This window comes from Hipposideros armiger, unplaced genomic scaffold (assembly GCF_001890085.2).
Source record: "Hipposideros armiger isolate ML-2016 unplaced genomic scaffold, ASM189008v1 scaffold_33, whole genome shotgun sequence".
NCBI lineage: Eukaryota > Metazoa > Chordata > Mammalia > Chiroptera > Hipposideridae > Hipposideros > Hipposideros armiger.
In genome coordinates this window covers 881,790-893,763 of record NW_017731383.1, presented here as the reverse complement: position 1 = coordinate 893,763, position 11,974 = coordinate 881,790, and the positions used below count along the sequence as shown (strand labels likewise).

Sequence of the window (11,974 nt, the reverse complement as noted above, 5' to 3'; positions counted from 1 at the left end):
CAAGCTCATGGTAGAGCCCAGCACAGAATCAGGTGAAAGGGCTGGCCCAGCAGCCGGGCGCACCCTGCTCTGGGGCACAGGGGGCCCTCCTAGATGGAAAGGAGGCTGCATCCACGGACTGGGGCTCCTAGTCAGGGCAGGTGGGGTCCTCAGAATCCTGCCCACCATCCAGAAAGTGAGCCCAGCTGCCCCCTCCCACCCTGGGGCCGTCCCCACACAGAACCTCGCAGCCTGGCAGACCCACTCACAAAAACACTGGATGGTGAGGGCTACAGATATGGGGGCTGGACGATGGGGCACAGCACACTCAGGGGCCCAGAGCACCAGCTACAAAGCGAGATGGATCTGAAACCAGAAAACTCTTTATTGCAAAGGTACAAAAGCATCACAGCAGAGATGTACAGCAATAAATTAGGTGGTAGCCGTGGGACGGGGCGGGTGCAGGGCATGTGCCCTACGAACAAGGGCCACCACATAGGGTCTCTTCTCAATAATTTATATCATGATAAAAGCAGCACAAAAATAAATATTGAAATGAAACAGCTGAGCGGCTAGAGGCAAGGGAGACGGGTGCTGAGCTTACAAACGGAGGCCCTATCGCCGGGGAGAGGCGACGGCCTGCCTTCTCGGGGAAGGACTCGCGATCTGAAGCACAGGAGACAAAAACAAACCCACACAACAGAGGCCCTTGCCTTTACTCTTAAATAAAAAAATCCATATATTAAATTGTGACAATGAAATTCCAATGATCTGAAAGGAAAAGAGGAAACACATGAGGGACTGTGCCCGTCTTCCTTCTGTGGCCCCTGGTCCCCGGGAAGGGGGATGCCTGGCCCAAAGCCCCGGGCGATAGGCGTCCCCTCAGTCTAGGGGCAGAGGGGCCCACAGCCAGCGCATGCCCGCCCAGGACTCTCGGGACAGGGCGCTCTGGGGAGCCAGGGCAGCCGCCAAGCAGGGCACCTGGCCAGGGCCCCGGGAGCCTAGCGCCGTCGGCGGGACCCTGTAAGGAAGAGCCGGCGGAAGACAGGAGCAGGGGGGGCGCCCAGCCTCCCTCGAGGGAGCTGCCAGCCAGCGGACATGGGACATGGGACAGGGTGATGACTCCCACTCCCACCCAAACTGCAGCTCTGCTCTAGATTTACAGTATCAAACAGGAAAAAGGTACAAAAAATCTGTACGATAAAACGTGTATATACTTTTATATATATATATATATATATATATATATATATACTTCTCTCTCTTAAATATCTCCCACGGCCCTTATTGATATCCAATGTGGATTACGTACCACGGCTATGGCACCGACAGCTTCCTCTACACAGCGGGACTTTGCTCTGTAAGGACCCAGCGCGGCCCAGACCACTGCCTTCCCCGAGGCCCAGCACCTTCTGTCCGCTGCTGACAACAGACGCAGAAGCAGGACGGAGGAAGCCCTGGGGCCGCTCTTCTGCCCCTTCCTTTGCAGCTTGCTGGGGGTCTCACTGGGTGGGGGCTGGAGCCCAGCAGCCTCAGGCCAGTGGTGGGGCTGGGGCTTGAGGCCCCCCCAGCACCTTCTCAGAATGGCACAGGGGGACCCCTGCAGCAGCTCTCCGGGAAGAAAACCCAGCAAAGGTTACCAAGGGTATCATGGCTCCAAGTGCCCAAAAGGGCAGGTGAAGGCCCCAGGCGATGATGAAGCACCAAGGTTACAGAGCCCCTGTCCTCTGTGCTGCCAGACCATCCAGCTGCTGGTCCGCACGCCCTTCCGGCCCAGTGCCCTCGTCATCCTCGACCCCCACCCGGCACCCTGCTCTCGTGTCTCCTCCAGCAGCAGGAACCGTGCGCCACCCAGCTCCACCGCCGACTTCACGCCTATCCCACCCGGAACCTGCGCCCCTGCCCCTCCCAGCCCCACCTTCCCAGGGCTCTGTGGGCCACAGCAGGGCGCCCACTATTGCTCCACACTGGGGACTTCCTTCGCTCACCCCGACACTCACTCGACTCTCACAGGCCCCACAGGGAAGAAGTGCTTCTCCAAGGCCCCCAGTGCTGTGGTGACTGGCGTGGCGGACTCCGGCAGCCCTCCTCCGTCGGCTTCCTGGGGTGCGCCACTGGCTAACGCCGAAGCAGGGTCACGGTGTATTCTGACACCGGGAACAAACGGCTCCTCCTGGGCCCCAGAGCTCAGTCATGGCAGTGACGGGGCTCCTGTGCTGGCTGGCGGGCCACGGCAGGGGACAGACGCGCTGATGTGTGATGACAGGCTGCTTAAGGGGGGGGTGGAAGACGCAGCCCCTGCCACTGGGCCCCAAGGCCAAGACCCTTCCGAGGGCCTTCCCTCCACACATGCCCACTCCCCTGGGGCAAGACTCAAGAGGCCTGAAAGCAGACGGTCTGGAGAGCTGGCAGGGCCCAGAGGAAGGCGGTGCATGTGTGTGTGCGTGTGCGTGGGGAGGCGAGCGGCACACGGGCTCACAAGGCCCTGCGGTTCATCCGGCATCCACAGCCGCGGCCCCACCGGGCTCTGTGCTCCGACTCGGGTGTTAAGGGGTCTGTCCCCATGGGACCCTCCGATGAGCACGAGGTCCGCCCGGCACCCCGACACCAGCACTAGGAGGCAGCCGAGAAGGGCACGGAGGGGGACTTGACGATGGTGATGACGCTGGTGGTGGCCACCTTGGTGGGCGTGACGGGCCCGCGGGCCACCGTGCGCGCGAAGGTCTGCAGGGCCTCGTACTTGGCGCGCAGCGCGTCCAGCTCCAGCTTCATGCTGGCGTTCTCGGACGCCAGCTTCTCCACCTCCTGCTGCAGCTCCACCCGCTGGCGCTCCAGCTCTTCCTTCTGCGTCACGCGCTTGATGCGGCAGCTGGCGGCGTAGCCGCGGTTCTTGAGCGTGCGCCGGCGCTGCTTCAGGCGCACCACCTCCTCCTTGGTGAGGCCCCGCAGGTGCTGGTTCAGCTCCCGCACCGACATGGACACCAGCTCATCGTCGCTGAGCACCGGGGCGTTCTCGCCCGCCTCCTTCTTGACCTGTGGGGCCGCACACGGGGTCAGAGCTGGGGTCAGGGGCCGGGGCCGGGGTGCAGAGAGGCGGTAGGAAGATGCGCGGCATCCACGCAGGAACAGACCCTGCATGGACGAGAGCCTGGCTCCAGGCCACTGGCCCTCACTCCTCCACCAGGGGACGGTCACTGTGGGGTCCCTTGTCATTGTGCACACGGGGGGCCGTTAGCTGGTCACGGCTGTCCACCCAAACTCTGTGAGGCCGGAGCCCACATGTGCACAGTGTGACCCTGTGTGACTCTCCAATGCCTGGTGCAGGGCTGATACAGGCAGGTGAGTGACAGGAAGGCACGGCAGCCCATCCTGGGCCTGGTGGGATGGGGCTACACCGACCGTGACTTGGCAATACACAGCCCACAGATGCACGGAGATCCCCACTCTGCTCCTGAGACCAGAGGCAGTGGCCCATGGGCCACATCAGCCTCAGAAGCTGAACGGGCCAGGGAGGCAGCTCACACCAGGGACAGTCAGAACCAGACCCTGGGAGCTGGAGCACCACCGTTCACGTGTGCCCTGTCGAAAGTTCTGTGGGACCAGGGCCCATCCCTGGGTGCCAGGGTGAAGTGGCACCCACCCCACCACCCTCCACGCAGGAGTCACCCCCTGGACGTCAGAGCTAGCATCTCCCAAGGCCACAACCCAACTGTGTCACCACCTCTCTCAGTGAACCTTCCTCCATCCGACAGTCCCCACCCTGTTCCAGGTAGCAGGGCTACCTGACACTCTGAGGGTGGTGCTGGGAGAGAGAGGCTGCCGAGAAGCGACAGGACAGAGACAGGATCTGCCCACTCCCACCCCCGCTTACCTTTAATGCCTTGTTCGGTTTGGGATTAGTCGTCATAACCTGGGCACAGTCACCCGGACAAAACTGCTTGGAAACTGTAACTAGAAAACCACATAAGACAAAATGAGCGTGGTTAGGTCCCGCCGAGCTGGGGACGGGGCATGCTGCATCATGAGTGACCTGAAGCAGGTCCCCCACTGCAGAGAGGCTCTGACGAAGCTCGGCTCCTCCTCCATGCTGTCCAGTCACAGCGCCCGAAACCAGGCAGGCCCAGCCTATTCTGAGGGGCTTCCCCAAGGTAGGCATCCTGGCCGGGCCTGGGCCTCTGCCAAGGAGACCCAGGTAGATGCCCAGGCACGCCCCCCACTCCAGCATCAGCCCACGGAGTGGCCCGGATCCACCTCATCCGAGTGTCTTCCCCCTCCCCCCCCCAACAGCCTGTGTTGAAAACGCTGGCATCTTGGGGTGACAGGTGTGAGCAGCTGTTGCTTCCTGTTCTGACCCTCCCTGGAGTTCACGTTTGCACCTGTGAGGCACACACAGGATGCCACGGTGAAGCGCCCAAGTCTGCACAGTAAAGGCCTCCTGAGAACAGCCGCACCTGCCACCTGAGGAGCTGTAGGCCCCAGGGTAGCACCTGCCCTGGCAAGAGCCCCTACTACCGCTGATCTAGACTGCCTCTCCGACAGAAAGGGGTCCTGTAGGGAGCCCCTGCCCTCGCCGAACACCCCAATGGGGGCTGGTGCAGCCCCACCACCCGGCCCCACCCTCCCAGCAGGCCTACCTCTGCCAAGGGCACTGCAGCTGTGACATCACCGCCTCCACCTGGGATGCCCCACAGCCATGACCTGAGACCCAAAGGGTGGGCGGGGGCTCCCTACGCCAGCCTGGGACCGACCAGGGGGACCGGGACAGGGAGGTGGAGAGCTGCCGCCGCCCGAGCTCTCCGACTGTCTGGCGGGAGCTGTCCCGGCCGCCCGCCAGCCCCGCCAGCCCCTCCGCCCGCCCTTCTCATTCTCGTGTGTCTGCATTGTGTCACACATTCTAATCATTCATGAAAAAGCCAGCCAAAGCATCCCAAGCATGATTCCCCTCTGATAGTTGCCATGGCGACCTTGGGACGGAGCCAACCTCCAGTGGTCGTCATGGAAACAGAGAAGCCCACAGCAACAATGGCTTTGGGCCGAGAGTGCAGACATCACAAGGTTGTGGGACAGTAAACAAACCTCTCGTGCCCCAGCAGCTGGGGAGCAGGGGGCACAGGTACCAGACTCACGCGCACACTGCGTCGTCAGCTTACAGGATCAGGGTCTGTCTCCGATGTTCCAAATATCAGACAAGGTGAACAAAGCAATAGGAACAGAGAAACGCACCCAAGGAGGGTCCTTGGGCCCCAGACACAGTGCCGCATCAAAGCCTCCATCTTAGGGAGAGCAAGACTCAGGCCGGTGGGTGGTCTCTGCCTCGCCTTCCCGCGCCCGCAGCCCCAGGACCCTCGCTGTAGTACCTCCCGGACCCTCTGCCCACTGGCCCTGCCTCCGACGCCTGTGGGCCTGCTGGCCCCTCACCGCCAGAGGGGCTCAGCACCCAAGCCCGCAAACCCCCGGTCGCCCCTCGCACCATGGCCAGTGCTGGACACTAAGGATGGGCAATGGGGGGGCAGGACTGCTGCAGGGCCAGGCCGGTAGAGCTGCTCTGCACCCTCACGTGGTTACACACGTGCCCGAGACGGACAGGCAACAGTTTGGGGCGATCCTAGCAGGGAGGTGAGAGCTGCTTCCCAAAAGCGCTTGGATCCCTGGCATCTGGGGGGACCCAATGAGTGCCCTGGGCCCTCCCCTCCCTTCTGTGCTGGGGTCAAAGCCCCCCTGGGGAAGGCAGCAGGAGGCTGGCGGGAGCCATGAGAAACTTTTCCATGTCCAGCAAGGAGGGGTGGCGGGTACCATTCCAACTCGCAACCCGGTCGGTCGTGAGCACGTCAGCGCACGAGGGCCTGGAGCCGCCAGGCATAGCTGTGCGGTGAGTCACCAGCTGTTTACAGAGCGAGAGCTCACATTCCCACAGACCTGAGGCCCCGCCCACCCGGGGACCCGCTCGCTCTGCCAGCTGGCCTGCGGGGCTGCTGGAGGGAAAGGAAGGCCCCAGCGAAGAGGGGGCCTCACGCAGACCCCGACCCGACAGGCAGCGGTGCCTAGAACCAGCTCAGCCAGGACAGGGGGCCTTGGGGCAGAGTTCAGGGCAGCGACACCTCCTCTGCAGACCTGCCAGGGTTACCCCATGGCGGGATGCGAGGTCACCAGGGTGCTTACAGGCCTGGGCCTCGGCACTCATGGGCTTGGCCCCCTCTCCTCCACACAGGCCCCGGAGGGTGTCTCCCTGCCACACCCACCTCACCCACCTCCCTTGGCTTCTGGGGGCCCAGTACCCCAGGTGAGGAGCCTGGGCAGAGACTTCAGAGGGGCCCAGGGTTCCCTCCCACTTGGGTCCAAGTGAGGAGCTCCCCTCTCTGTACTGAGGTCATCATGGTGGGGTCTGACCTCAGGCCGCCTTTAGTCATCAGACCTTCAGTTTAAGGAGAGAAACTGAGGCCTGAAAACGAACATGTGTAAGTAGGGGTGCTGCTTGCCATCATCTCCAGATCAAGCTGGGGGATCACTAAGTAAACCCTCTTCTCTCTGAGTCTTAATCTCCTTCTGAAAGACTGAGGGGTCAGAACCAAGGGGCCCCAGGGTCCTGTCCAGCTTCCAAAGGCCTCAGCTGGGCCAAGTGGTGATGCCGGGAGAGACCCTGACTTGGGGCTCTACTCTCAGCCCCCCAGGGCTTCTGGGCCTGCACCAGGACCCCACTGAAGCAGCAGAGGCCAAGGGGAGACGGGGAGCCCCTGGCAGGAGCAGACACCATCCCTGGCTCCATGCTCGTACGCCCCCCACTGCTTCAGGAACATCACCCGTCGGCGTCTGCCCACTTTCAGGGACCCGCTCCACGGGTCTCTACAAACTGCTGGCAGACTCGGCCGTGCTCCCGCCCCAGCCCTGACGACCCCCAGTCACTGCAGGGCCAGGGCTTGCCCCCCGCGACTGCTTCCTGCCTCTTCCCGAGCTCAGCACGTGGACAAGAAGGCGCCGTTACTTACCTCTCTACCCAAACTACACACAGTGTCCACAGGAAGTCACCTCAAGTGTTAGAACAACAACAGCCTGCTTTGGGAAAGCTCGGAGTTCTGCGAGACAACAGTTTGCAATACAGCTGGTTTTAATACAACAGCCCTAAACACGTATTTGTAAACCGCTGAACCTCGGCGACCTCAGCAGCCCTCAGAGCACACAGGTGGGGTTAGAGACTGTGGTCGTGAGGGGCCGGGCCACGCCGGCACGCTGTGGGCTGCGAGAACGCGCCGTGAAGTCCACTGCCCCTTCCACCGTGGCCTACTGCCAGCATTACAGCATCAGCAACTGGTCAGCACCAAAAAATGCCCTTCCGGCAGCGTCCTGTGAGGGTGCTCCAGGCACTGTCCCACGTCCATCAAGGAACGAAACTCACGCCTCGCAGGGAGCCTGCATCCATCCCAGTACCAGGCCGGGGTCCCAGGAAGGCGGGTCAGCACCGCCGCTGTGTGGGCGACTCACACACCTGAGAGTAACAGCCCACCTCCCAAGGCCCTGACGAAGTTGATCCAGAAAGTCTGCAGTCAGCACTTATCACTTGGAATACCTTTTAGACAATTTCTCCTCTATCTGAAGAGGTTGGTTTTCAACCCAAAGCCTGAAACTTCATTCTGATGTACATCTAAGCAAGGTTAACAGGAAAGACCGCTTCCTCTAAAAGAAAAGGAAACGCACCAGCAGCCCAGATGGAGTCAACTCCGGTGGCTGCACAGTTTGGAATAAATTAGGGAGCCGGGTCTCCCTCCCCTCTGGGCCCCGTAAGAACAGAGCAGGAATTCCATCCCGGGGCATCCTGGAGGGCAGGCCAGGGAGCCCAAGTTCCACAATCCGGGACTACCCTTCCAGGAGGCAGGTGAGCTGGAGGCCAGGGTCTCAGACCCCTTCTGGGTCACTTTTCACTTTATAACTCCCAGCAAACGTCAACCGCTCGCCCACTGCGTTGACTCGGCTCGTCTGGAGTGGCATGCAGCTCTGGCCATCCCTGGTGTCCCCCAGCCCTTGCTGGGCTGGACCCAGCTTCGGGACCCCAGGGGGACGTTTTCTCCATCAATAAAGCTAGGTGGCTGATGGGAGCATGACCCCATCCAGACAGCCCTAGGTTTAGATAATCCAGCAGAAAAGGTTTATGGTTTCAAAGGGCTCCAGTTCTTACCGAGATTAAACAAGCAGCCACCCAGCCTAGACGCTGAGCCTCATGTGGGCAGGAAGCAGAACCCAGGGCTCAGCACAGGTGGGCTCTCAGAACACTGTTCCTGCTCAGGGTGGAGGCCCGGCGGTGGCCAGTCCTGGAGTCCGCCCATCACCCTCCCAGCCGACCAGATAAAGACGGAGTGCCCCTTCCGTTCCCTTCTCCCAGGTCTCTGAGGATGGCAGGTCCAGAAGGGGCAGTAGGGAGACCAAGGAGGAGGGAAGGGGTTCCATCCGAGGGGAGCAGGCCCCGATTCCAGGCCGCAGCGCAGCGACTGACCCTCACCACCATGATGTGGCACCTCTAGGAGGCTTGGGGGGCCCTTTTCACAAATGACCCAAAACTGAGTGCCCCTCCCAGCTGCTGGCCACACACATGGTAGAGCCGACACAGCAGGCACCTGTCAAACAAGCACATGTCACCCGACTGCAGACAGCTCCCAGAGCCAGGAGGGCTCCTACCACCCCGCTCACTCTAGACACCGTCCCACAGGGCCTCACTGTGCACCCCACCACGCGGCCTACACCCAGCTTGCAGGCTGCCCCTGGCTGGCTGCCCTCCGGCAAGATATGACTGCCGGGCTTGGAGGACATCTGGTCACCTTTGCAGTTTGAGGAAGCTGTGTCATCCTGGCTACGTCCAGAGGTGACTCAGGCGGCTGCCGGGCTGACGGCAGGCTGAACACCACACCGCCCTGGCTGGCCATGCCCGGGGCCCCTCGCTCTCACCACCCAGCCCCTGGCCACGCCTGCTCCCCTCGCACTTGTGGTGGTCCCCCTGCCTTGGTTCCCCGGTAGAGTCCTGTCCATCTCATGCCGCCCAGGGCTTCAACCAGCCCAACCTCCACATCCAGCCAGGCTCGTCCCCTGGAAAACCTGACAGTCTACACATCCAACAGTCCCTACACCTGCCCTGCGTCTCCAGCTCAGGTAATGACCTCACCACATTATTCACCCAGAAATCACCCCCAAGGCCTCTCCTCTCCATCCACACCCACTAGCTGACCCTGGCCGACTGGCCTCGGCCCAAGTCTCCCTGCTCCAGCCCTGCAGCACTGCCCCAGCTCAGGTCCCTGGCTTCTCCCGTCTGAACTCTGATCTAGGTTCCCCCAAGTACAACTCCCACAGGCAGGCAGAGGGACCCCCTCAGCATCTCTCTAGAGGCCCCCCGCCAGCCCCCTGGCCACCTGTTGCATTCCAGGCCTCCAACTCTGGCCTCTGGCTTCCTAGAGCTCCCCACAATCTGTGCTGGGCTCCTACCCTTCTCCCCCATCGCCCCCTGCCCTCTACACCCCCAACCTTTGCCTCACCAGAAGGCCCCCTTCTGTCCTCCCTGTGGTGGGGGGAGGGCCCTCTCCCGAGCACACATCTGGGGCTGCACCCAAGACCAGGCCCTGGATGGACAGCAGGGGACGCTCATACCTACGCTGCCCACCCTCCCCCCACCCCCCACTCCTGGCAAATAAAAGTTTTGCTGCATAACAGATGCATTAGCACTGCACTGAAGGGAGGGGGCCTGGGGGGCGGCTTCACCCCAACACCTCTCCACCCTCCGTGCCAGGGCACCCGACATCAGCACAGAAAAGCAGGCAGGGCGATGCACAAGACCCGGACTCCACCACCATGGCCCGGGTGGGGAAACCCGAGCCTGGTTCCTCATTTACAATGGAGTGTGATTCCAAGGTTAATCCACACCTGCCCTGAAATGCGACAGCTTTAAGATGACACTTGGACTTACTGCCACTGTAAGAAAGAGGAAGCACGACGACCGTGTGGACTTACGAAAAGCAAAAGTAAGTCCAGAGCAACGCGTCTTCCACGAGCCGAGAGCAGGCGGAGGCACTGTTTACGGCGCTGAGGGGCAGCACACAGATTGTTCCCAGCTGGCCAGGGCTCCGCTTCCCGTGTGGACCGTACCGAAATCCAGGAAGTCCACTCCAGAAACCTTTAGACTCAGGAACAGCCAGGCCACAGGCAGGGCTTCTCCCAGGTTGCCCCAGACTATAAACAAATGCTCCCACACCGTGGAGCCCCCGAGTGAACGCATGCACAGCTGCCGACAAAGAATGGCACCGAAAGCCACCACACGGGCTCACGGCAGCCTCGGGGCTGGGACACAGCAAGCCCTCCACTCAGTAAGACCCCAATGCCCCACTGGCCTCGACTCAACTCCCATTTCAGCAACCACCTTGAAAGTGTGTGACGCTGAACTCAGAAGAAGAGGTCCCTTGAAGTCCAGCTGTGTTCAAGCACCAAGGCAGACTCCTCGCTTCTGGGAGAAGCCTCCCTTGTGTTCTCAGTCAATACATGCTTTATTTTGGAATAACGGCAGTCTAGCTTTAGGGCGTAAGGGCTGGCCGCCTCTACGAGCCCCAGCTTGAACATTCCTACTGGGTTACCTGGGAGAGAAGGGCTTGTGAAGCTCCTCGGCTACCCACAACCAACAGGTGGCAGGCGTGCCCCACCCGCCTCGCCCCCCACCATGCCCGCCCCAGACCCCTCCCATGGCTTAGACTAACACTTCTGTAAAAGCTCCATCCCCCTGAAGACAGCAGATTTGGGGCCAGGGCTCCATGGGCAGCACACACCAATCAAGATACCTGCGCGGTGATCGTAGTGACAGTAAAACCTTATCGATGCCAATAAAGCGGTGGGGGGCAAGGGGGCAGCTGGGCGGCCAAGCCACCGTGCAGGAGCCTACAGGTTCTATCACCCTGTGCTGGGCGTGCATCTGGCCAGGGAAGGTGGCGGCTGTGTGCGGTTAGGCGGGAGAGCCCTTTCTGCCTGGGCTAGGACGGCTGTGTGAAAGGTAAACAACAGTGTAATCATTAACACGAGACCAGGGCACCAACTCCCAGCAGTCACCGCACAGCTGCCCGGGATGCCGGCAGGTGTCTCCGTGAAGACTCCACGACTGCGCTGAGCGGCAGCCCTACCAGAGACAGGACATCGAGTGTTTCCCGTCCCCTCCCCTCTGAGGCTCTGGAGTCGGCGTGGAAGCCGACAGACGGACACATTACCTGTGTCCTGAACTCAGCAGTTAGAAAAAACCCCATCCACAGACGAGAAAAATAAGACGAGCGGGCCGCCGGATTTGGGGGAAGTGACACTGGCGCCCCGTCCCCATCCCCAACCAAAGCTTCCCCATCAAGGCCTCCCTTGGGGAACCCCTGGCAGGTCACCCGCTCAGAATGTGACCTCGGTCGGCGAGTCCCCCGACCCCGGATCGGTGTGGGCCTTGCCGCGGGCACCGTGCGAAGGGGCCGCAGGGCCGGCCGGACAGCACACCGGAGCCACGGAGGCGCCCGGGTACCTGAGGCCGAGCGGCCCTGCGCGCCCACGCGCGCCCTGCACGTGGCCTTTATTTTCGCCCTCGCCTTCCCGCCTTGGAGCGGGTCTCCGGGGGGCAAAGGCAGGCAGGTGGGGAACACGGGGGAGCTGGGACACGCGGGCACGCCGCCGCGCCGAGTCCTGGACGCCCATCGCCTCCGGGCTCCAGAAAGGGGCGGGGGGCGCGCTCCCCAGCGCCCAGAAGGAAGGCGACCCGGGTCTAGGGGCCGGGACCAGACCCCCGCCCGCGCGGCGCACACTGGCGGCACACCTGACCGCAGGTGCGCTGGGCCGGGCCAGAGGGGGGACTTGGGGTCCCGCCCAAGTTTGCCGAGGGTTCCACGCGGCCGTGACTCGGCGGAGGGCGGCCCCGGCCCACCCGGCCCAGCCCCGCTGACCCTCACCTTGTGTGGCGCGGGGGGAGCGGGCGCGCGGCGGCTCCTCGCGGGCACGCGCTCTCCTC

General features: G+C 62.2%; 1 protein-coding gene across 6 annotated transcripts; it reads right to left on the bottom strand.

The window, feature by feature from the left end:
- Positions 1-340: 340 nt before the first annotated feature.
- On the bottom strand, positions 341-11,968 carry MAFK (MAF bZIP transcription factor K). 6 transcript variants are annotated; one of them, XM_019637574.1, is made up of 4 exons: positions 11,916-11,966; positions 10,782-10,979; positions 3,851-3,930; positions 341-3,012 (listed from the first exon to the last, which is right to left on the bottom strand). In XM_019637574.1, the coding sequence occupies exons 3-4, from the start codon at positions 3,884-3,886 to the stop codon at positions 2,593-2,595; spliced, it is 456 nt and encodes a 151-aa protein (XP_019493119.1). In that variant the 5' UTR covers positions 3,887-3,930; positions 10,782-10,979; positions 11,916-11,966; the 3' UTR covers positions 341-2,592. The 6 variants fall into 6 exon arrangements, 5 of the variants coding, with proteins under 5 accessions (XP_019493119.1, XP_019493118.1, XP_019493121.1 ...); XR_002123414.1 differs by lacking the exons at positions 10,782-10,979; positions 11,916-11,966 and having other exon boundaries at positions 341-750; positions 1,292-3,012; positions 3,851-4,599; XM_019637573.1 differs by lacking the exon at positions 10,782-10,979 and having other exon boundaries at positions 11,916-11,968.
- Between the last annotated feature and the right edge of the window lie 6 nt (positions 11,969-11,974).

Bases quoted from the DNA above. Each gene is read 5' to 3' on its own strand.
- MAFK (XM_019637572.1), bottom strand. From the start codon at position 4,204: ATGCTGGAGTGGGGGGCGTGCCTGGGCATCTACCTGGGTCTCCTTGGC. The intron at 3,013-3,850 runs GTAAGCGGGGGT...GCGGCCCCACAG, and splicing joins AACCGAACAAGGCATTAAAG to GTCAAGAAGGAGGCGGGCGA.